Here is a 23,419-nt window from a genome sequence, read left to right as displayed (position 1 = left end):
ATTACAAAGTCTCTACCTTACCACACTGGTGATTTTCCGACATTGAACAGCCCTGAAGATATTAATATCCTGATGAGTCGCAGCAAGCCAGATTCTCTCTCTGAGTGTTCCACCTAGCATGCTTGTATAAATAGGTATGTTGATGGGTAAATTGTACCCCCTTAGTTAGAAAGTGCCAATCGGCACCTGAAAATGTTTACTTCACGTTGGTAGATAGACTACATACTACTTAGAGGATTTAACAACTGGAGTGACCTTTAAGAGCTTACCCCTCTGTCGAAAACCACGGCCAATGGTCATATGTATTGTGTGGACTGACGTTTATCTGACATGGCGTCTCCAATTGTTAAATCCTCCAAGACATACTAGGATATGCTCTTGATTGTTATAGTCTTACTTTTAAAACATATTCAGATACTCTGGATAAGTTAGAATCACTGCAAATTAGTTTTTTACAAATTATTATTTCTAATAAAATTAAAAACGTGTATAATATTATCGGAAACTATTGAAAATCTGTTAAATCCCCCCCTGATAAAGCGTTTTCACCTTGTCCGATCCGAAATCGGATGTAGGATCTTACAGCTAACTGGATGCTTCGAAATGGCTGAAATTATCGGAAGCGCCTTTTTTATCGTTTTTAGTAATTTATTATCCTGCCTGTCACTGTAAAACTTTTTCTATGTATTCTTTTTCCCGCCTGAATATTCAATATCCAGACACCTCGATTTTAACCCAAGGTAAGAAATAAAAACTCTCAAATAAAATAAAACTTTTTAAATAAATTTTAAAACTTAACTAAAGCAGTTTTTCGTTTTAGTATCAATAATTGACAAAGTTAAATTTTGTTTTTTTGTTACCAATAATTTAAAAAATGAAATGTACCTACCCAATAAATTTTGTTTTAAAAATCTACAATAATAACAATTGATTTTTAACTGAAGAAACTTTACTTTATTAAAACATTAGAAAAAAATGTAAGTACAAATATTTGTATTCAAATTTTCGAAAACTATTGCTAACACTCCTCCTACTGCAACTTAAACTTTCTAAATTTAATAACATATAATGTAAAACAAAGTAAAATAAAATAAATTATTTTGTACGTATATAAAATCTATAATTATATCACTTATTTATGTACATAGGTATTCATCTATTTTTAAATGATGCGGCAATCAGGCGAGCTGTTGTCCTTTTTCCATTCGGAAGTAGAAGCCTTGCATGTCCATAAGTTCAGTGTGAGTGCCTTTTTCAATGATTTTACCTTTTAAAAGCAATATAAACATATTTTTAATGTAATGATATATATAACCTTATATTTAAATACATATGTTAAAATAGGAAATTCAGCGATATAACCCAAAGTGTCCTTACCCTTGTCCAATACACAGATGAGATCGGCATCCTTGATAGTGGAAAGCCGATGTGCGATGGTTATGCAAGTTCGTCCTTTCGCGGCCTTTTCCAAAGCTTCAGTTACAGCCTAAAGTATAAATTGAAAAAGTTAGCGGGATCATTCGATGGAGAGGAATTAAAAATAAATTGTCAAGAAGTTGCATGTTTTACAAATAGAGACTAGTGTGTAAGAAAACGCCGAACTATACATCAGTTGAATTGAAAGGAAGTAACAAGTTTATGGGAGACAGAGAGGATATTGGATGTAAACACAATGCTGAATGTCCGCCGACTCCCAGTACTTAAACGTGGGTCATAAGGATTATTATATGTATATATATAAATGCATGCGTCCAGAATCGTCGAAAATACAAAAGATAGAAAGTTGAAATTTGTACACTAGATTGCATTTATAAAGCGTACAAGAGATGAGAAGCGAACGTAAAAGAAATCTAACCCCTAAAGGGGTTAAAAAGGGTTTGTATGGCGTTCAAGTTTTATTTTAAGCTAGAAACTTAAACTTCGTGAAAAGGTATTATATTAAAATACAAAAAAAGATATTTCAGCGTTTTGGAAATTCATCCCCTAAGGGCGTTAAAAGGGTTTGTATGGGGATCAAGTTTTATTTTAAGTTAGGAACTTGAAACTTCATCAAAAGGTATTATATTAAAATAGAAGAAAAGTAAAGCGTTTTTTGGAAATTCATTCACTAAAGAGCTTTTAAATTGGGGATGAAAGTTTGTATGAGGATCACTTGAAACTTCGCAATAGGACATTTTAATAAAATACAAGAAAAGTAATTTCAGCGTTGTTGAAAATTCGTTCTCTAATAGAGTTAAAAAGGGGCTAAAAGTATGGGAAAGTACGATCTGAGTAGGGATTAGAAATTAGTAGAAAGAATGAGTATCCAAAAGTACGAAAAACAATTTTAATGCTTATGAAAATTCAGCCAGCCTGTATAGGCCCCTGTAAATCATGTCATTCACGACACGTGCCTTGACTCGTAATATCATGTTATTGAAGGTTAGATTTGACAAATCTGCACGTTATCGTGGATGACACGAACTATAATAGGGTTAAAAAGGGGTTGAAAATGTGTGTTGGGGAAATAAATTCACGCGAACGAAGTCGTCGGCAACTGCTAGTTTATTATATTTATAGTGTTCTGACTTCAGAGTGTTTGCAAACAAGCATACGGCCCGCCTGATGGTAAGCAGTCACCGTAGCCTATGGACGCCGCATGCGCGTTGCCGACCCTTTAAAAACCTGTACACTCCTTTTTTTTAAAACCCCATACTGTATACCCTCGGGAAAACCTCATTCCACAGCCGGAGCGTCCGCGGTAGGAAATTCCTCTTAAACCGCACAGTGCGCGATCATTTAGGCTCTAAGGTATGAGGATGAACACCCACGACGGCGAGCGGTGCGGTGATGGAAAGTGGCCGTTGGCATCATGTCAAACAATTCTTCAGAGCACAGCCCATTGTACAAGCGGTAGAACACACACAAGGAGGCAGTCTTTCCTTGTGAGTTGTTGGCATATGTGTAGATATCATGCCAATCGACAGCGGCGGTCGCTGTCGGCTCAATAGCTCTGACGTTACCCGTTCGCTGTTGGCGTCGAGCGCGGAGGTGGCTTCATCCAGTAGCAGCAGGCGCGGGGCACGGATGAGCGCGCGAGCGATGCACACTCGCTGCTTCTGCCCGCCCGATAGCTGCGCGCCGCTCGCCCCAAGGTTCGTATCGTATCCCTGACACGAAATGTATATCAATCATACAAGCAAGACTTCGCATTTATTAGATACTTACATTTGTGACTACTTATTAATTCTTTAAGATATTTATACTCCAAATGCCAATTACAATAGGTAATTGGTATTTGGAGCAACGAAACATATTAGATGAACGTAGGTACCTAACTAAATAATGAGTTACACTTTACTTTTCATATCAATTGAAACAGGCAGTATCTTGAAGATATACCTACATTTACATATCATTGTTGGTGGGTAGGTAAACATAGTTGTTTTTTGCTTTATTTTTGCAGATTTGAACTAAGGGAACAAGTTATGCCATTTTTGACTCGAAATGTATAAAAGACGATGAAAGGTATTAATAAGAGTGATAGAAATTGAAACTTGGGGTGGTCATGGGGTTGGTCATCGGGTTGGCCATAGGGTTGGATATGGAGGTGGTCATATCAGCTCAAACAAATATTACCCAGTATTTAATTAAGCTGCTTAGTTTTTAACTTACAAGATTTAGTCTACATAAACATGAAAATATATCAAAAGCCTAAACATAAATTGTTCGAGAACTATTTATAGTCATCATAGTGAGTGATATTGACGACCGGTTTGGCCTAGTGGGTAGTGACCCTGTCTACGAAGCTGATGGTCCCGGGTTCAAATCCTGGTAAGGGCATTTATTCGTGTGATGAGCATGGATATTTGTTCCTGAGTCATGGGTGTTTTCTATGTATTTAAGTATTTATAAATATTTATATATTATATATATATATCGTTGTCTAAGTACCCTCAACACAAGCTTTATTGAGCTTACTGTGGGACTTAGTCAATTTGTGTAATAATGTCCTATAATATTTATTTATTTATTTATTAGTTGTATTGCTTTTAGGTAATCTAATTACTATAGGTAAGGAAGAACGGTTTCTATACTTAAAAAAAACGGTCAATCGCGAGTTCGTTTTACACGCACCGAGGGTTCCGTACAAACAAACTTGAATTATCTCGTGTAACTAAGTCTATACTATACTAAGTCTTATTCTGTACAGCGCCATCTATCGGCAAATTGTCTAACTAATTTCCGCGATGTAATGCACGTATGATGGTTTGTCGAAAATAATTCACTATAATTTCGAAAATTGTTCTTTTATTTGGAAAAAGGCAATATAATCTTATAGAAATTTCATATTCAATTTTTTTTCACTATGAAAAAAAAAATAAAAAAAATGGTTTAGAATGTACAATGTAGAAATTTTGCCCCCTCTTCATATTGGACATTTTCCATAGTTAATAAAAATAAAATATAAAGATAATACTTTGAATGTATCCGTGTTAGCGTTGTTCATAACTATTCCAAATTTCAAATCGATAGCTTAAGTGGTTCTCGAGATATTTAGCGATGTGACAGACAGACAGACAGACAGACAGACAGACGGATGGACGGACATGAGTCGGACCATAAGGGTTCCTTTTGTACCTTTTTGGTACGGAAGTACGGAACCCTGCAGGGCTAAGATGGTCAGCTCTTTAACATTTCTCACTAAGCCTGTCACGTTCTAACAAGTAAGTAAGAGCGAAAGTGACGGGCATAGTGATAAGTGATAAAAATGGAACCATGCTGCCACCGCTGAAAAGGACAACAACTTGTATTCTGATAAAAATGCTTGTTACTGAATAAATCATTTTCATTTTTCATTTCATTACGTTATTCCATACATTTGTTAATGAGTAAAGTACCTACGTATCGATTTAACCAGCGCTTATCGGGATAATCCTGATAAATATGTACATCCAAATCTAGCCATAATGTGTAAATCCAACATGTAAAACGCGCGTAACAAATTAATAATATGGACAATAAAGACCAACACGCCGGAAACTCACTTAGTTTAGGTAAACGACCAAGTACGGCTCTTGTGCTAATTCGTGATTTGTTTTATTATCTTGCCTACATAAACAGAATCCTTAATCATCAAAACTATACTGTACTTGATACAACGAGACTTGTTAGCAAAGCGCCCTCTCTTTTGCACTTTGTTCAAAGGAAACGGACAAAAGAAGGCCTGCAGTTGTAAACGATTGTACCTACCTGAATATTATGACAGGTTTCAATGCCTGTGTAGATTTTTTATTTTATTTTATTTGATATTTTATTTTAGGTATAAAGATGAAGGCAGACTAACCTGTGGTAAAGAGATGATGAAGTTGTGTATGTTGGCTTGCTTGGCGGCGGCGACGATCTCGTCCATGGAGGGCTGGCGTGAGTTGTCCCCGTAGGCGATGTTCTCGGCCAGTGTGCGGTCGAACAGCACGGGTTCTTGTTGAACCACGCCTAGCTGCTGCCGCAGCCGCGGAAGCGTCAGCGACCGACGGATATCTTGCCCATCCAGCTCCTGGCGTAAAAAGGGTTTAACACATTGAACCTATCATAATTTGTTTGTGGCCTCTAGTTGGTAGAAGAGTAAAAAATTTAATGTCGGGGCTATTTGAAAAGTTAAGATTACTAGTGGGTACAGTTATAGCCTATTTAAAAATGTTGTGTAGTACTTAAAAACCATCAATCATATCAGTTGGTGCAACCGGCCCGAAATCGTGTATTATTATTATCTTCACGTAAGACTGGGCATAACACAATGGTTTGTCAAGAATATCCCTAAATAATATTAAAGATGGCATAGGTACCGTAGTTACAGCAATCGCAATTTCTATTGCGCAACCTTCATGTGAAGTAAACTTACGATAGTGCCAGAGTCTGGATCGTAGAACCGCTGCAACAGTTGCAGCACGGTGGACTTGCCGCAGCCTGAGGCGCCCACCAGCGCCACCGTCTTTCCCGCCTCCACCTGCAGGTCCAGCCCCCGCAGCACACGTATGTGTGGCCGCGTCGGGTAACTGAACTCTGCCTCTTTGATACCGAATTTACCGGTAGCAGACTATTGAAAACCAACACATATCCATATTAGGTATTCATTGTTACACATGCACTAACAGTGCCTACATTATTGTCGAGGCTAGGAAGTATGTAGGGACGAAGAGATGGGTCATGGCCCATGGGTCACCCAATCTACCCACTCAGGTAAATATCGGGTAAATACGTACGGAATCTACCCATCAAATGATTCATTTCATTTTAGACTTGTCAATTTGGGTAATAGTGGAGATATCTACCGTAGTTTTAATTAAGGTCTTTCTTCTAAAATGAAACGGTTTAGTGAAATCAGACGCAACTGGTGCTAGATGGCCAGCAGTTATAATAAAGGAATCACATATACCTAATTATAACAAATGAGAAATAAATTACTTTACTTTAACAAGTTATAATACCTATATTTTGCACAAAAACTAAAAATATGAAAAGTATTTCTAAAAATGAGCAATATCATGCTTGAGGGAACTCACTGATTAGGTACTTTTCATTGTTAATAAAACACAAAATAAATTAAAATTAAAAAACATGATGTCCACGGCCCAAATACGCAAATCCATCTCGCTTACGCTAAGTGAGAGTGAGAGAAGAACTTCCGTACCCTACCCTACTGAAGCTTAAGCTGTGGTGGCCGAATAGATCTGATGTCCTACTTTCAATCCGGAGGTTGCGGGTTCAAATCCTGGCTTATACCAATGACTTTTTCGGAACGCATGTATGAAATTATTATTGCGCCTCTATCGTGTCCCACCAAAGGCAATTGATTGTAATAGATAGGTAAAGTCTAAGAAAAATACGTGGTAGTGTGATTTCAAAATAGATGGCGCTGTACTGCGCCATCTAGTTTACCTGTCAAATTCGCAACACGAAATTGTCTCGGACTTTACGCATCTTAATTAATGTATATTTGGACCTGATTTGGATCCACCAGGCAAAGGCCTCCCCCCTCTTTTTTAACTCCTCCCGGTTTTGAACTACATCTGGCGACTCTCAAAAAGGAGTTCATGTTATCCCGCCATCGCCGACGAGGTCTGCTGTACGAAATATCAGTGTTGGCCAAACGTTAATTGCACCCTAAACCGTAATCGCTCGTTACGGTTTACGGTTCACTTTGTAATGGTTAATGGTCAATTGCATTAACGTTTCGGCCAACACTGCGAAATATCATTTGATATTTAGGTACCACTAGCTTTTCGGTGAAGGAAAACATCGTGAGGAAACCTTCCTAACTACATCCGCGAAGAAATTCAAAACTGTTTGTGAAGTCCCCAATCCGGATTGGACTAGGGTGGAGAGTTGGAGACCATACCCCAAGCCCTGAGAGGTGGCCTGTGGCCAGCAGTGGGACGTCAATAATTATGTAGGTATAATCTCGGTCCGCGGGGGTCTGCTTGTTGGTTTCTAGGAATCTGTGATTAATCTACTCATATCGAGAAAATTTGTATGTACAAACCGCTGGCATAAATGTACTAGACAGGCTATCGAGAACAAATTGTGTCCGCCATTTTCGGCGTTTGACGTCTGTCACTAAGCTAAAGAATAGCGTAGCTAGCCAGAGGCGAAACTATTATGACTCATTTTCTGCATACATATGCACTGTAAAGAATCTAGATAAAATGTGTTTATTTCCTTACAAGTGTATTGAAATTGTTTTACATAAGTGACAAATCTGCAAAATGTATTTTGTGCGCCAAATAAAATGGGGTACCACCGCGAGTGTTAAAAGTAACGTTTCAAAATAATCTAAATGAGCTTAAAACAAGAGATTTTTTGCAGTAAATTGTTATTATATTGCGTTTACTATGTTTCTTGATATTATTAGAATACATTTTCATAACGCACAAAGGCACTTTGATTTTCATTATTTTTTTAAATTTTCGTTACATGTGTGCGAGATGCCAGTAGTGGGAGACGTACTAATCATATCATATCAGCCTTTTATCGCCCACTGCTGAGCATAGGCCTATCTTCCTGTACGCCACTTATCCCGGCCCTGAGCCAATCTCATCCAGAAGTGACCCGCAATCTTCCGAATGTCGTCCACCCAACGAGGCAACGGACGCCAGGCACTCCTTTCGTCTGAAAGCGGCCACCATTCCGTTAACATTTTGGCCCACCTGCCATTACTCTGCCTGGCAACATGTCCCGCCCAGCTCCATTTTAATTTGGTAATGACGTGTCCGACGTCTTGCACCTTGGTGCGACGTCGGATCTCGACATTCCTCACTCGGTCTTGAAGTTTGATGCCGAGCATGGCGCGCTCCATGGCTCTCGAATTTTATGCACAGAGGGAGCGTCCATGTCTCGGCACCGTAGGTCATGGTGGGCAGGACACATTGGTTAAATAGGCCAGTTTTCAGGCATTGTGGAATGTTAACGGGTTTGAGGATGTTCGCCATTTTATTTAGACGTACTAAACGCAATGAAGTGCCGGCACTTCATTGAAGTGTGGAAACATTTTGTTAGAGATGCTAACTCTAGTAGATCTCAATGGTACAAACTAAAGTAGACATTTTTTTTACAAAGGTTATATATAATTTTTTATTATGAAACTAACTATTTTTAACTGAGCTTCCCAAGTTTTGACACTACACTTTTTTATTCTCATTTACTGTGCCCTTCATTTTGATCCATCTAATGTATACATATCTACTATAAATGTTTTAAACCATTTCCGGAGCTCAGAGATACTTATAAACGTATTGCGTAATTTGACTGATGTATTTAATTCGAACTGACCGCATCACAATCTTTTGCTTATGAATATAAAGTATAAACATATACTTACTTTACTCTTTGGTATAAACCTAACTTATTCTTAATTAAACTCACACTGTATAAATACATCAAAAAGAAGAAAAACGAAAGTACCAGCATATTTACCCTGGTACCCATAATACCTAATGCAGGTACCCATATTACCAAATGAAACCTTTTTAAGCTTATAATAAATTTAAAAGTGGATAGTGGTAGCATCGAACGCAGACGTTTCTGCTTGTTAAAAATTGAAACCTTTTTCTCTAAGTTCACTTCCTCAATTGACGGTGCGAAGCGTTTAAGTTTGGTGCGGATGCGGAAGAGCGCCCTGCTTCGACTTCGCACCGCAAAATAAGATAGCGGCAGTGATATAAATCTAAACACGGGCCTTACGGGCTATAAGAATGGGTTACCTACACGAATTCGAGCCAATCGTACTGTTTAAGGCCACAACGCGATTGGTTGACAAGTTCACATCACGCGTGCAATTGCTCGCAACTACGAGTAGTTGCGTTGGACTACACGATTGGTTCGAATTCGTGAGTGACACCGCTGATCTAGCACCATTTTAGTGCCCGTAAGGCCGATCCTTAAATATATGTCAATGGATATTAGCCTAATTTGTAACTAGGTATTATGTTACTAACCCAGTGCGGGGAGTCCACGACGCCGGGCTCCGTGGTGACGTGCGGTTGGCGTTGGATGACGGACAAGATTCGCGCTCCGCAGTCTTTGGCTGCCTGGAAGCTAGGCGCGTACACCAACGACTGTCCCAGCATGTACGCTCCGTACATTACTGCCTCTGTCACCCTGCCATCGTTGAGTTACGATACATTAGGAAAATCTACTATACACTAAACTAAGAGACTGCCATCCTAAGAAACTGTGTATTTTCAGCAGAGCGAAGGACCGTGATCGCGATATCCGAAGTGATCTATGATTTCACAAAACACCGTTGGTATTAGACACACTTTTGATATGAACGTCAAATGATTTAATTATTTATAGTTAATGATGAAGTTATTTAACTTAAGCGGCCCGCATCGATATTCAGCAGCGCGATGTAAATAACTTGTTAAGTTAATTAACTTCATGCGGCCAATTTGCCGTAAATACGACAATTTATTAGGGTTCCGTACCCAAAGGGTCAAACTGGACCCTATTACTGAGACTTCGCTGTCCGTCCATCCGTTTGTCACCAGGCTGTATCTCATGCACCGTGATAGTTAGCCAGTTGAAATTTCTACAGATTATGTATTTCTGTTGCCGATATAACAACAAATACTAAAAACCCGGACAAGTGCGAGTCGGACTCGCCCACCGAGGGTTCCGTACTTTTTAGTATTTGTTGTTATAGCGGCAACAGAAATACATCATCTTTGAAAATTTCATCACGGTTCATGAGATACAGCCTGGTGACAGACGGAAGGACGCACGGACGCACGGACAGCGGAGTCTTAGTAATAGGGTCCCGTTTTACCCTTTGGGTACGGAAACCTAAAAACAGAATTTAAAAAAAATATTTAAGGGGGCTCCCATACAACAAACATATTTTTTTTGCCGTTTTTATAAATAATTGGACGGAACCCTTCGTGCGCGAGTACGACTCGCACTTGGCCGGTTTTTCATATATTTGAAATATCTGTATATTGAAATTGCATGGGGAATTATGTTACATGTACTCACATGAATGTTGTAGGTACATATTTTAGTAATTAGGGTAGTGGCACCAAAAGATGACTGACTCCATGAAGAAGAACGTTTAGCTTTAAAATCAATTAATAATTATCTCCTGACGTACTTTACACTCTTAATAGTATTTTTTACTAAAATTGTGATTCTTCCCCGAGGCTAACATTTTAGTTCTAAAACAATAAATCTACTATGCGGTCGTGAGCGGCCACCGCGTACAAGTTTCGCGCCCGCCCCATAAACATCGTTTGTATGGAAATCTTATTAAGATGGCCGATTCAAAACAAGCCTTTAGTTGCGTTAAAAAAGAATAATACATATATTGATATGAATTTGCTTCGTATATATTCTAGACTATTTTTTTATTATTTTTTTTTTTTGATTTATAAAAATATGAAGCTGTTCAAATTATGGTTCCAATATAGTGCGTATAAACCGATAGATGAACGGTGTTCAATTTTTAGGCAAAACCTAGTTTTTACATATGCCGTTATTTTCCGCAAAAAAGGTAGATAACATTTTCATGTCTGTGAACGTTTGATTGTTGAGTTGAATTTTAACCCAAAAAAGTAACATTTTATATCTAAAACGGTTATATAAATCTTTATTTTAGTTGGTTCACCTACTTCTACAGAACATGAAAGAAAAAAATTAGTAGTTCAACTTTTGACTTTTATTCCTAAAACATGAACACCCAAAGATTTAGTTAGTTCATTTACCGAAATCAAGACCAAAAGTTGAACCAACTGTTTTATTGGTTCATGTTTTAGGTAGTAATCTATAAGATGAAAGTTTTGACTTAATTTTACTTTAAGTTATATTGCTTTATTTAGGCAATTGAAACCATTCGTTTCTAATCTCAACTTCATTATATGTTAAATTGTTGAATCATATAAAGAAATAAAAATTACTGTAAAAGCGTTCTAACATATAGAAAAAAAAACTCTAAAGTTGTGGTAGTGGCTTAGTTGTTCATCTATTGGTGTCACTATCCTGACTCGGTTCAACTTCAAACATTTACTGACCTCGGATAAATTTGTGAAGGTATTCATTGGCAATATAGGGGTTGCAAAAGCGAATTAGGAAGGAAATTGGTGCTTGGTTGAATTTTTCAGTGGTCATGCGCCAATATATAGCCAATCTGCAATAATTGAAGAAACATGTGACGTATTTTAATAAGTGTTTACTAATACTACCTAAACCTATCTACTGATTTTCTCTATTCTAAAACTATAAAAAATTCCCGGAGTACTATTTTGACTCAAGCAATTATAAATAAGTACCTTTAATTATAATTTTGCTTTAACTTTGCTTTCATATTACTGAGGTGCTAAGTTTGGGACAGTTTAGCACATAACCACTTATATTTGAGGAATATAATAAAGTACAGTATATTACAAGAAGACGCTGGAGTAAGGAAGGCCCTCGTGCACGACGAGCGTACAGCCGTACACCACGACGATGCAGAAGGCCATGAACGGCACGTACACGCCCAGCCCCAGCACCAGTCCGCGCCACCGGCTCTTCCGGGCTATGGCGGAGCATGACACCTCCAGCTCTGCCTCGAACTTCTTGATGAAAATTTTCTCAATGCCTATTAGGACAAAATAAAACTTCAAGTATCGTCTTTGCATTGCTCGTTCTCAATATTTTCGTTTATAACAGGGTCAAATATTATGATTAAATATGTCAAGCGAGCTGTCCGGCCTAAATTAGATCCATGGCCGTTTCACTTGTGTCGGCGCCCGCACGCACCATCGATGGAGTTGCGGTAGCGGTATCGACGGTTGTTTTATTAGTATTAGCGAAAAATAAAAGTACTAACTTTGTCAATTATTACTACATTATAAAATGAGCAAAGTAGGTAAAATAGGTACTAATAATAGGAGAAAAGCAAATAAAAAACGATAAAACACAACAGTCTAATCTACGAGGGTTGGTCTGAAAGTTACTAGATGATCTAACTATACTCGTGGGATTTGAATAATATTTATAACATTATGAGGGATATATCAGTCAGTACTTATTGAAGTGGTGTAAAATGATTTTAAGAAAACGCTTAGTTTATTTTTACTTCAACGTATCGAAGCCTCACCGAGAGTCATGGAGATCGGTTCTCAAGACTATAATTTTATAAACAGTATTTGTTTTAAAAATGATTAGATTTTGTAGGTGCTGCTTGTGAATCTCGATCGTTTTTATGTCTAAATCGAAGGCGCTTTGCACTGTTCATTACAGTTTGCCCGTCTCTTTTTGTATGAGTGCACCGAATGTAGTTTATAAAACATTTATTTAAATTTTTCTTGTTCACACCCCAAAAATTCCCCTTATATTCAAAATTCATTAGTTTAAGCAGCGGTGCAATGGAGACGCACTCCGACGGCGCCGGGCGCGCCCGCTGCGCCCGCGCCCGCGACTCAGCGCCGAGTGCTAGATAATCGGCTCGTAAGGGGAGGTTAGGACTTTGAACATTTATTTATTATCCATTGAATGTCCTCAGAAATTATATATTACTCGTAGCACTTAGAGATATATTTAATAACATATATAATAGCTGTTACAAGACTGTTACGACTAAATAGTAAAGTTAATAGGAATAACAAGAGTTGGATTAATAATAATATTAAATTTATGATTAAAGAGAGGGATAGATTATTTGTGATTTGGAGCAACGATCCAAAGAATATGGTTAAATGCTTAGCGTATACGAGGTATAGAAATAAATGTACAAAAGCTATAGCTAAAAAAAGGAATGACTTTGATAAGCAGAGTATTCTAGATTGCAATAATAATATAAAGAGGATATTTGATTATGAATAAATAGTACATTTCGATGCTAGTGCGGAAAGTATGTCATTACTTCACGAGTACCGAGATATCTTGCCATGAGCCGTAGGCGAGTGGAAACTCAGGTAAGACTCGGGACGAGTGAAGAATGACATTTCCGCCACGTGTATCGAACGACGTTTTTTAATACAGTTGCGAAAAAATAAGAAAAACAACAAGTACTTTTTTTATGCATGTTCTATAAGACAGAAACAATTGTTAATATAAAATATTATACTATAAGTATCGTTATTTACGATTATTTGTGTATCGTATATTTAAATTGTATGAAAACAATATCGAATGTTGCCTTTGGAAACTTAAAACATTCTTGCAGTAAGAAAAATTGCCTCTGCTTTGACAGGCGTTTCGGCAGCTATTCCGGTCCATTCAGACAACTTATTCAGAACGGTTTTTCAATATTCAATATTAAAAAATAAACGTCTTATAATGATGAAGAGGTAAGTAATAATATATGAAATATGCTTATATTTATTATTTTTACTTTAACAGTAGGTTTTTATGTTGATTACGACTTTTAAAGGAAACTGACATTAACACTCATCAATAAGTAGTAATGAATAGGAACAAGTGGAAAAGTAAAAAGCACTAGTTCGCGAAATCCAACATTCCGCACGCTAAACAGCTACGTAAAGTAGCACTTTTTGAGCAACTGTATTAAAAAATGATTTTAAAAATGGGTTACGCAGAAATTACTTCCCAATCTAAGTGAACCCACATGTATAGTTATGGATAATGCCCGATACCATTCCTTTCGCATTAATAAACCACCAACATCTGGCGACAGAAAGCATGTCATTGCAGAGTGGCTGCGTTCGAATAAAATTTCATTTCCACAAAAAGCATCCAAAGCTAGATTGGTGGAGATTTTGAGACGTCACAAACCTGAACCAATATATGAAATAGACACGATTCTCTCCACATACGGACATAAAGTGATAAGATTACCGCCATATCACTGTGATTTAAATCCTATTGAGATGATTTGGGGCATTGTAAAGTGGCAACTAAAAATGTGTCTATCGATAATAAGGCTTTTCTAAAGCTTGTTGAAGATAGTTTTCAGGTATAAAACTTATTTTAATGTTGAGAATTTAGTTAAGTTATGTAAATTATTTAGAATTCAGTCTATATCATTAATGATTAAAATTTTTAATAAATGATTATCGTATAGGAAGTATCTCAAGAAAATTGGAGCAATTGCTGTGACCATGTTAAAAAAATTGAAGACGATTATAGAAATAAAGGTCCTATAATCGAATTGGAGACTGAACGTTTTATAATCGAGGTTGGTGGTCCTGAAAGCGACACAACATCTGATGAAAATCAGAATTCGTCAGAGTCAGAAAACTAAGAATATATAAATATTGAATATTTAGAAACAGATTTTGACGAATAGGTAAATTGAAAGAACCGAATTCTCTGTAAGCAATGTTTTGACATTATACGAGTATCAACATGAAGCCAATGCCCACTACCCCGACCATACATGACGTACGCACATTAATTATTGCCATACGTAAGCTGTTTGCAGCAGAGACATGTCAAAAGCTTCGCTTGACAGACAGATGAAGTGTGCGAAAGGGAAGCCATCACGTATATGAACAAGCCATGAGTGCGAAAGAGGCAGACTATATATGAGAAAACGTAACCATTTTTGAGTTCGAAGTCGGCCGAGTCGGCCAAGATCATATTGCCGTATGTTTTGACGTGAAAAATATAAGAGAATCAAAAAGAAAAATATATATTAAGTAATTTAGTGAAGATGGTGTCATGTTGTGTGCCGGGTTGTAGTGTTTCAGGACCAAAAAACCCATGAAAATACTCATTTTACAGGTAATTATGATATTCCTAGCGCAATTTTCATAACAATATTTTATAAAATTATCGGCATAAAAAGTGTAAAAAGGCAATTTATACAGTTCATTATAAGTTTTTCTTCAATTGTGTATTAATATTTCATCATATTAGTCAATAATTTAGAATATTTTGTGTAAAAACCTAAACTGTTACTTTACGCTAGGGCTTGACAAAATGTTCATATGACTGTATCGGTATTTCGTCGGTATATTAGTAGGTATGGAATTAGTTATTCACAAGACATCATTATGATATTAAACTTTATAACCGACTTAAAATAATAACGATTGTTATAATACCTTATTTGAAGGTGCACATGTTTAGCGATAAATTTAAACTTCACTTTCCAACACAGTACTTACATTTTGACCACAGGAATAGGTTCGAAATTCAAATTTTCTTTTGGTAAGTCAACTCTTTGCGCCTACTGTTAACACTTAGCATATGCTTGTGTTAACGACATTGCACATGTTACACCACTCACACCCGCATACGACAGAAACCTGCTTTATCAACGCGAGTCACTGCTTGCTTTACCGACAGCGCCGCGTTCCTTAATGCTTGTTCGGACTAACTACGTTAGTAATTTAGTCAAGTAGCGAGTATCTTAGTTACTAAATGTCCCAGATCACCACACCAGGTGCGAAAAAAAAAAATCGCAATGAGTGGCGATACGATTTTAAGTCGACATGAGTTGCGAATTACCTATTAAATGTATCGTACAACGTTTTAAAACGTTGCTAATTATCGCACTATCACTATCAGTATTGTTATTTACTATGCGTCTGCTGTAAAAGAAAATTAAAGGTACTATAGGCGCTAATAGGGTCTAATAGTATTAATAATACTTATACCTATAACATTTTTTATAAAAACAAACACATTTGAAAAAGTAGTCGATAAAGCAGTTAAACATCGATAGATTATTAATATGTTGTAACATGACATCACTATTTTTGTTCGCACATAGACAATTTACTCACACACTTGCATTTCATTTTTGGTCACACTTTTGAAGTTTGACAGTCGTTCTATACTATCTTATTTCTATGGTTTGCAGCGACACTATCTCAGGGTTAAATAAACTGTTGTCAGGCTTTACATAATGTTTACTGAACGGAGACGGTAAGTAAATATGCATTAGGCATGCATTAAGGGGAAAAAGGATGATTCTTCCTTTATTTGTGTGTTTGTGTACATAAAAGGGATTGTAAGATGAAGGGCCAGGTGCGTCTTTAAGAGAAAAGAGGACGGCCGATTCTCCATACAAACGTAGTCTCCATTTTCCTCTCTGGATACTGACATTTTGGAAAATATTTTTACTTTTACGTTAGACTTTTTTGATTTTTGTATTATTCTAATAATTAGGACCGAAAAACAGATTACATACAAAATATTAAATGCTTCTAACTCCTATCATAATTAAAAAATCGAAAAAATCTAACGTAGGGGCATAGTGGTTGATATACAACAAATGGTATCAATAATATTAATATCCAGAGGGAAAAATGAGGACTACGTTTGTATGAAAAGGTGACATCGCGAGCGCCCTCCACTTTCGTCTTAAGTTTGTCACACTAAAGAGGTCGACACTCTGTGGTGTGTAGGGCATATTTATTTGGTGTTACGTAGTTATTCGGTGATAGCCAGTTTTATTGTATTTTAGCCGAGTCACCCGGTAATTTTATTGCTTAAAACAATGATTAAGAGATTAATCCATGGGCCAACAAGCCAAATTTAAGAAAAATGGTATAATTACTCTCTAGATCTACTAGCTAAAATATCTCTAGACAATACTGCAATATCATTTGGTTAAATCCCTCCCTTCCTCATGAAATCCATCATCAGAACCAGCTTGACAAGATTATGACTTCAAAACCTAATTTTCTTAACAAACATAAGTAGAAGAGAACAAATAGTCCTAAATGTGAGCTATGCGTCGTTAAAGAGTTCCGTTCTGTTCATCATCAGCAGTTTCACTTCATCGAATGCCACTTTATTTAATGTAAATGCTTGATTTGGTGATGATAATACAACAATCACTATATGTAACTATCCTTATAAGATTCGAGGAGTTCCCTTGATTCCTGTTGGATCCCATCATTAGAACTCGTGCTTGTCAAAAATATGGCTCAAAAATCTAACTTGCTTAGCAAACATAACGAAGAGGACCAACAAAACAGATATTTGGTTAAATCTCTATGTTGATCATTTCCCTGCGACATGTTTAAATAATTTGTTATTGTCCCGTGTGTACGTGTCACGGTCAAATTACCTACTCTTTATAGTTCTGTCCGATTTATTAAGGGTCAGAGAGCAGAGTTTCTGAAAAATCGTACCGCTTTTTAAGATCACAATACGATTGCCAACTTAATGATTGAAAACCTGATTTTTTGACTTTCACTCGATAGAAAAAAAATCACGCACATAGGTCTAAAATGCACTTTTAAATATTGTCGCAATTTTCAAACAAGAGCTGAAAATACGAGGGAACTCATTGATTACTTTTCTTTTGTTACAACAAATTAAAATTCAAAAACATGGTATCCAGCGCGGTCCCGAGCACGCACGTCCATCTGGCTGACGCTTACACTCAGTGAATGTGAGAAAAGAACACGAACCTACGGGGTCTTCAATAAAAATAGTGTCTTCTGATAATTATCTGGTGCTTTATTTCATGCATGGTGTGAAATATATATATTTTTTAAACCATCTACATCACTATAACGTAGTTAGTTACCCAAGCTTTGGACGGTCCTGATGCTGACGACCGCCTCGGTGGCGACAGATGTAGCGGACTCCATGGCGTCGCGCTCCTGCTGCACGGACTTCTGGGCCACGATGCCTTCCAGCCAGATACTTCCCACCATCTGTTATGTAACGGTTGGATAATATAATATGCCAGTATATCCCTTGCCTGTTACATATATGAACATATTATTGATCTATTTTAAGTCGGTTAAATAAAATATCTTGTTTGGGTCTCACGGTAAAAAATCTGAAGTAGGTCATATCCTCTGAAATATTAAACGCTAATTTGGAGGGCTTAGTGATGAATAGTAAACCAATATATTAAGAAACTTGTTTATAAAATAATTTGAACTCTATTTCAATGTCATAAAGCTTTTGCATTATAAAACTTTGTACAAACAATATACTGGAACCATGATATTTAAAACTAACACTTGAACTAAAGTGTTAGTTTTAAATATCAGCTCGAACTTTACGTCATCATAAAATGAAATGAAATATGTTTGTTATGGATAAATTCATTCTTACTTACTACTACTTTACTGGTACTTTTACAACGTTAAAAGAAGAAAACTAGAAGACCACATATAGGTCGGTATTTTTTTTTTATAAAAGATTTATTATTTGAGTTTAAATGGGTCCATAAAAATACGAGCTTGTGGTGCCATGATATGATACTATAAAATAAAATAAAAACTAAACAGTACGTTGTGGTCATTCTCATTACCGACTTACGGGTCGTTGGTAGGTGCTACAACTAAACGAAATGAATGACTATTTTTTAATACATTGTCATAGAAAATCATAAATTTACAATTGAACGAATACATTTAGTAATGAAAAGTAAAGACTAGTAATCATTTATTGTTAAAATAAATGCCCTTAACAGATAAGTCATGTACTTGCTTGAAAGTACCTAGTTGGTTACTAAGTTCTGTTACTCGATTTGCAACCTCTTTATTTCCGTTAAAACAAATGCTACCGAAAAAAATAAAAAAAATACATTATGTGGTGGATTTGTGAGCTATAATTATATACCACACATAACGCTTATCTCGTCGTATCTATAATGAATTTGGGCCTAAAAGAGAATCGTATCGCAGTAATTGCGTTGCACAAATGTGGGCACTCGCCAAACATGATTTTGAAGTTGCTTGAAAACCTAAAAATCAACAAACAATTTGTTTATCGTACAATTAATAGATACAATAGTACTCAGAGTTTTGATGACCGCAAGAGGTCTGGAAGACCACGCACCGTTCGGACCCCAGCTCTAATAAAGGCAGTGAAGGCGATGATTGCAAGAAACCCCGTCCGGAAGAAAAGTTGTTGGCAATACAGATGTCTCTGAAGAGAAGCTCCCTAAAAAAGTTATCAATGAAGACCTTGGACTACACGCTAACCGCAGACAAAAAGGTCATTTGCTTAATGGACGATTAAAAACTAAGAGGCTAGAAAGAAGTCGCGTGCTATTGAAGCGGTATGCACAAAATAGCCACCGAAAACGACTATTTACAGATGAAATTTTTTTTACCATTGAAGAATGTTGTAACCGCCAGAATGACAGAGTGTATTCAAAAAACAGTCAAGACGCGATTGCGGCTGTTCCGAGAGTGTAACGAGGCCATTATCCCTCTAAATGTGATGATTTGGCTGGGTGTGTCATACTCAGGGCTAACACAGGTTCATTTCTGTGAAAAAGGTGTGAAAACTGGGGCCAAAGTTTACCAGGAAACCGTTTTCGAACCAATAGTGAAGCCCTTAAGACACACCCTATTTCAAAATCAGCCATGGGTCTTTCAACAGGACTCAGCTCCTGCACATAAGGCAAAAACAACTCAAGCCTGGTTTTGAAGGAACAAAATTGACTTTATTGCCCACGGAGACTGGCCGTCCTCCAGCCCGGACCTTAAACCCCTGGATTATGCCATATGGCAGGTTATTGAGGAGATAGCATGTGCTTAACCCCACACAAATCTTGACTCCCTCAAGCGGGCCATAGTTAAGACATGACAGTCGTGCGTGCCGCTATTGATGACTGGCCTCGTCGTTTGAGGGTCTGTGTCAAGGCCAGAGGAGGCCATTTTGAATGATATTGTCATATGTAATTCCTGATTTTGTGTACTTCATTTTAATAAATAGTTTATTCAACTTTCGTTCGTATATTTTATGTAGACAAAGATTATTGCAGTAACACAATTTAGTAACCAACTAGTAGGTACAAGCGCAAGTATGAGAATGAACAGCGTCCACGCCACCCGCGCCTTGATTGGCGATTTTTATCTTTTTTCGAAATACCACTGAAACTAACGCAAAAGTACCCGATACTCAAGTAATAAACGCTTGTGGAAGATTAACAACCTACGTCTAAAATGGTACTGCCACCAAAATATATCTAATCACTTTAATAGATCGGTAATATCTGCTGATTTTCGATGGGTCGTTAACAGCTGCGTTTATCTTATTCAAAATTAAGTATGAATATTGGTATCTGGACGTGTAGCCAACGTGCCAATCGTTAACTCTCCGTAGTGAACGAAACGCAACGGTCACTGTCGCACTAATATGGAAGAGTGGTAGAGAGAGATGACTACGCTACGCTACGGAGCGTTAACGAATGACATGTTGGCTAAGCGCCCTGCAATTCATTAAAAGTCAAAACTATTAGAGCTGGCACGAGATTAATAATATGGAGATATTTAAGTGTTCGCAGCTCTTCGATAAAACATAGGTAAAAAAATTAAAAGAACGTACTATAGGCAAGAACGCCGCACCGACAAAAGTGAGCTTCCAGTTAAAGCAGACCGCCACCAGGAAGCCGATGACGACGGAGCTGACGCCTTGCAGGATGAGCCCGATGCGCAGCCCCGTGGCGCCCTGCACCTCCGCCGTGTCGCCGCTCAGCCGCGCGCAAAGGGCGCCGACCGTATTGCTTTCGCGATCGTAGTACCCTATTTCCTGGTGACCAAATAAATAAATACTTTTTGTTTGTGTGTGTGCTGTTAATGATTCGTGTTTAAAAAATTGAGTTTGACAGCTGGTTGCGGTGGTGGTGGTTTCAAAGGTTAATGTTTAAAAAATTAGTTACCGCAAAACATATGGAGCCATACAGCGCCATCTCCTTCAGTTGTTAAATTTAGGGGCATGATTTTTCTTAGACTTTACCTAATCCTCTTTACAATCGTAATCAACACCGCTTCACTAGCAAAAAAAAACATTATATTCGGTTAAATTACCGTCCAGAAACGAGAAGGTAGAGGTCATGATGTAGGCAGTTAGACCCGGGATCGTAATCTGTCTGTACTTGTTTGTTCTACTGTAGCAAAGGCTTAAGCGTGAAACAAACTTGTATATTTCAATAATGTTTTAAAGATTTAACCTGCATGAGTAAACTGGAGAAGTACTGCTGGCGTAGTCTAGTAGTCATCCTCAAGCCTGAGTTGGTGAAGGTGACGCTTTGCAGACACATTGTCACGCCCGCCACTGCCGCCACCACCACGAACAGGCCCGAGTACAAATCCGCCATGTGGACCATGTAAGCGGGGTCAGAGGACGCAAAAATCTGAAGAACAAAAAGTGCATGTAAATAACATTTACAGTACATATTTGCGTGCATATGTCGAAACTTCAAAGAGCCATGTGTACTTTAAAACGTTGTACGATACACGTGCGAATAGGTAATTCGCAACTCGTGTCGGTTTAAAACACTCCCTTCGGTCGTGTTTTAATTTATCACCACTCGTTGCCAATTTCCTGTTTTCTGCTCTTGTATCGTAAATAACTATTTATTGTCATAATATTTTTATTATTCTATCTATTTGCATTCACCGCTGGTGTGCAGCATTATGTCAGCGGGAGTTAATGTTTAGGAATACGAATAACAAAAGCGAAAAGGCCAAGCCGTAATATTTGAGTTCGAGCTTGTAAACTTAGAAATTGCAGAATACCTAAAAGTCGTGTTTTTAGATTTCAGTTGTTGTAGATAACTTGTTTAACGCGTGTGCGTGTATTTACCGCAGAAGTAAAACCGAAAAGTACGGAAAACGCCGGGAAGCAGGCTCCCTGGATGGTAGCGGCGATGGCTCCGATGGTAAGGAGCGGCCATTCGGGTGCGTTCAGCTTCAGCAACTCCCAATCACTCACTGGTTTCACTTCCTGTCACACGAGAATTGCAAATTACTTTTTCACCTCAGCAGCTCGAACAAGGGTACTGTGCTGCTTAAAAGCAGTGATCAAAATCGCATTTTGCTCACTGAGTGAGACAAAATGACATTCAAATGACCTTTATGTTCGAATGTCATTTCAACGTGCGGGGGCCTACTACAAGTTCGAAATACTTCCATTCTATTCCCTATATCTCTTTAACGCCATTAGCAAAAATAAAGAGCCAAAAAAGTTCAAACGTTACCCCCCGAAATCAGTCAGAACGCATATCAAGAAGACTGACTAGTGACAATGTCTAGGTATACAAAATCGCGTTCTTTCAACTTTCGCTATAATCCACTGAACGGAAGTTGAGTTATTTTGCCCCGAGCTCCAAAGCACAGTTGTGCCTTTCTCGAGGACGTTCTGTTTTGTATGGAAAATATTCTCGATCGAAAACGGTTGACTAGTTGTACAACTCCAAGCGCCGCGAACAGAGACAAGCTTCAAAATAACTAAACTTCTGTTAATGATGCTAGAGCGCAACCCGAACTCGAAACCAGAGGTCAAAGATAGGTCTAGCTGGATGAAACCGAGACCTGTTGCGTCAGTGACACCATCACCATCTGATACGAGTAATAACCTACACGGAGGAACGCAATTGTGCATAGACATTAGAGACATAGATTTTAAGTAATCTACTGAATTTTAATTTAGGTTCTACATGAAGGAGTTACTTCTTGGTCATCCTCTGCTTCTTCTATTTCACCTCCGTATCTATGCGAAAAGTGTTGCAAACCATTGGATACTACTGAGCTAATGGAGCTGCGAGGAGTCATCCAGTCGCAAGGCTCTGTAATGGAAATACATTAGGGTATAAAAATATACAATCAGTTTCATTGGTCGATAGGGTCCATATCCGGGGTGCGGGAGATTTCCAAAACGCATGCCATTATGAATTTCACTAGTTGTTATACCACCTTACCGCCAGCCGGGAGTCACCCGCACGCTTTATATCGACCAAGTTATCGACCAATGAAACTGAGCCATAATAGATGTTTATCATCTAGATATCTTGAATGGCATTTACACGGAATTATGGTTACCTACCTTTTCTACTAGAATACTGCCTGACTGTTCTTTTGGTAGATCGCCTTTTAATTTCATGGCGGACTTTATTCTCCAGTAGCTCAGAGTTGTTTTCTCTTTCTTTGGGTAAAGATTCTATTACATCTTCTTTTACATCTTTACCAGCTGAGACTAGCTTATAATAAAATCCTGAAACGAAAAAACGTGTTTA

General features: G+C 37.7%; 1 protein-coding gene across 3 annotated transcripts in view; it reads right to left on the bottom strand.

Moving 5' to 3' along the window:
• Positions 1-762: 762 nt before the first annotated feature.
• Positions 763-23,419, bottom strand: part of LOC133516593 (multidrug resistance protein homolog 49-like) — a 57,920-nt gene continuing 35,263 nt past the window's right edge. For all 3 annotated transcript variants that reach the window (XM_061849604.1, XM_061849612.1, XM_061849620.1), the window contains 13 exons: positions 23,230-23,397; positions 22,857-22,972; positions 21,991-22,131; positions 21,356-21,538; positions 20,731-20,934; positions 17,966-18,095; positions 11,917-12,112; positions 9,474-9,636; positions 5,882-6,076; positions 5,327-5,536; positions 3,003-3,149; positions 1,378-1,486; positions 763-1,267 (listed from right to left, as the gene is read on the bottom strand). In XM_061849604.1, coding sequence (XP_061705588.1) covers positions 1,179-1,267; positions 1,378-1,486; positions 3,003-3,149; positions 5,327-5,536; positions 5,882-6,076; positions 9,474-9,636; positions 11,917-12,112; positions 17,966-18,095; positions 20,731-20,934; positions 21,356-21,538; positions 21,991-22,131; positions 22,857-22,972; positions 23,230-23,397 — 2,051 coding nt within the window. In that variant the 3' untranslated portion in view covers positions 763-1,178. The remainder of the gene's footprint in view (positions 1,268-1,377; positions 1,487-3,002; positions 3,150-5,326; positions 5,537-5,881; positions 6,077-9,473; positions 9,637-11,916; positions 12,113-17,965; positions 18,096-20,730; positions 20,935-21,355; positions 21,539-21,990; positions 22,132-22,856; positions 22,973-23,229; positions 23,398-23,419) is intronic.

This window comes from Cydia pomonella, chromosome 1, assembly GCF_033807575.1.
Source record: "Cydia pomonella isolate Wapato2018A chromosome 1, ilCydPomo1, whole genome shotgun sequence".
Taxonomy (NCBI): Eukaryota; Metazoa; Arthropoda; class Insecta; order Lepidoptera; family Tortricidae; genus Cydia; species Cydia pomonella.
Note: the sequence above shows the minus strand (reverse complement) of the source record. Positions and strands in the feature narration are given on the sequence as shown.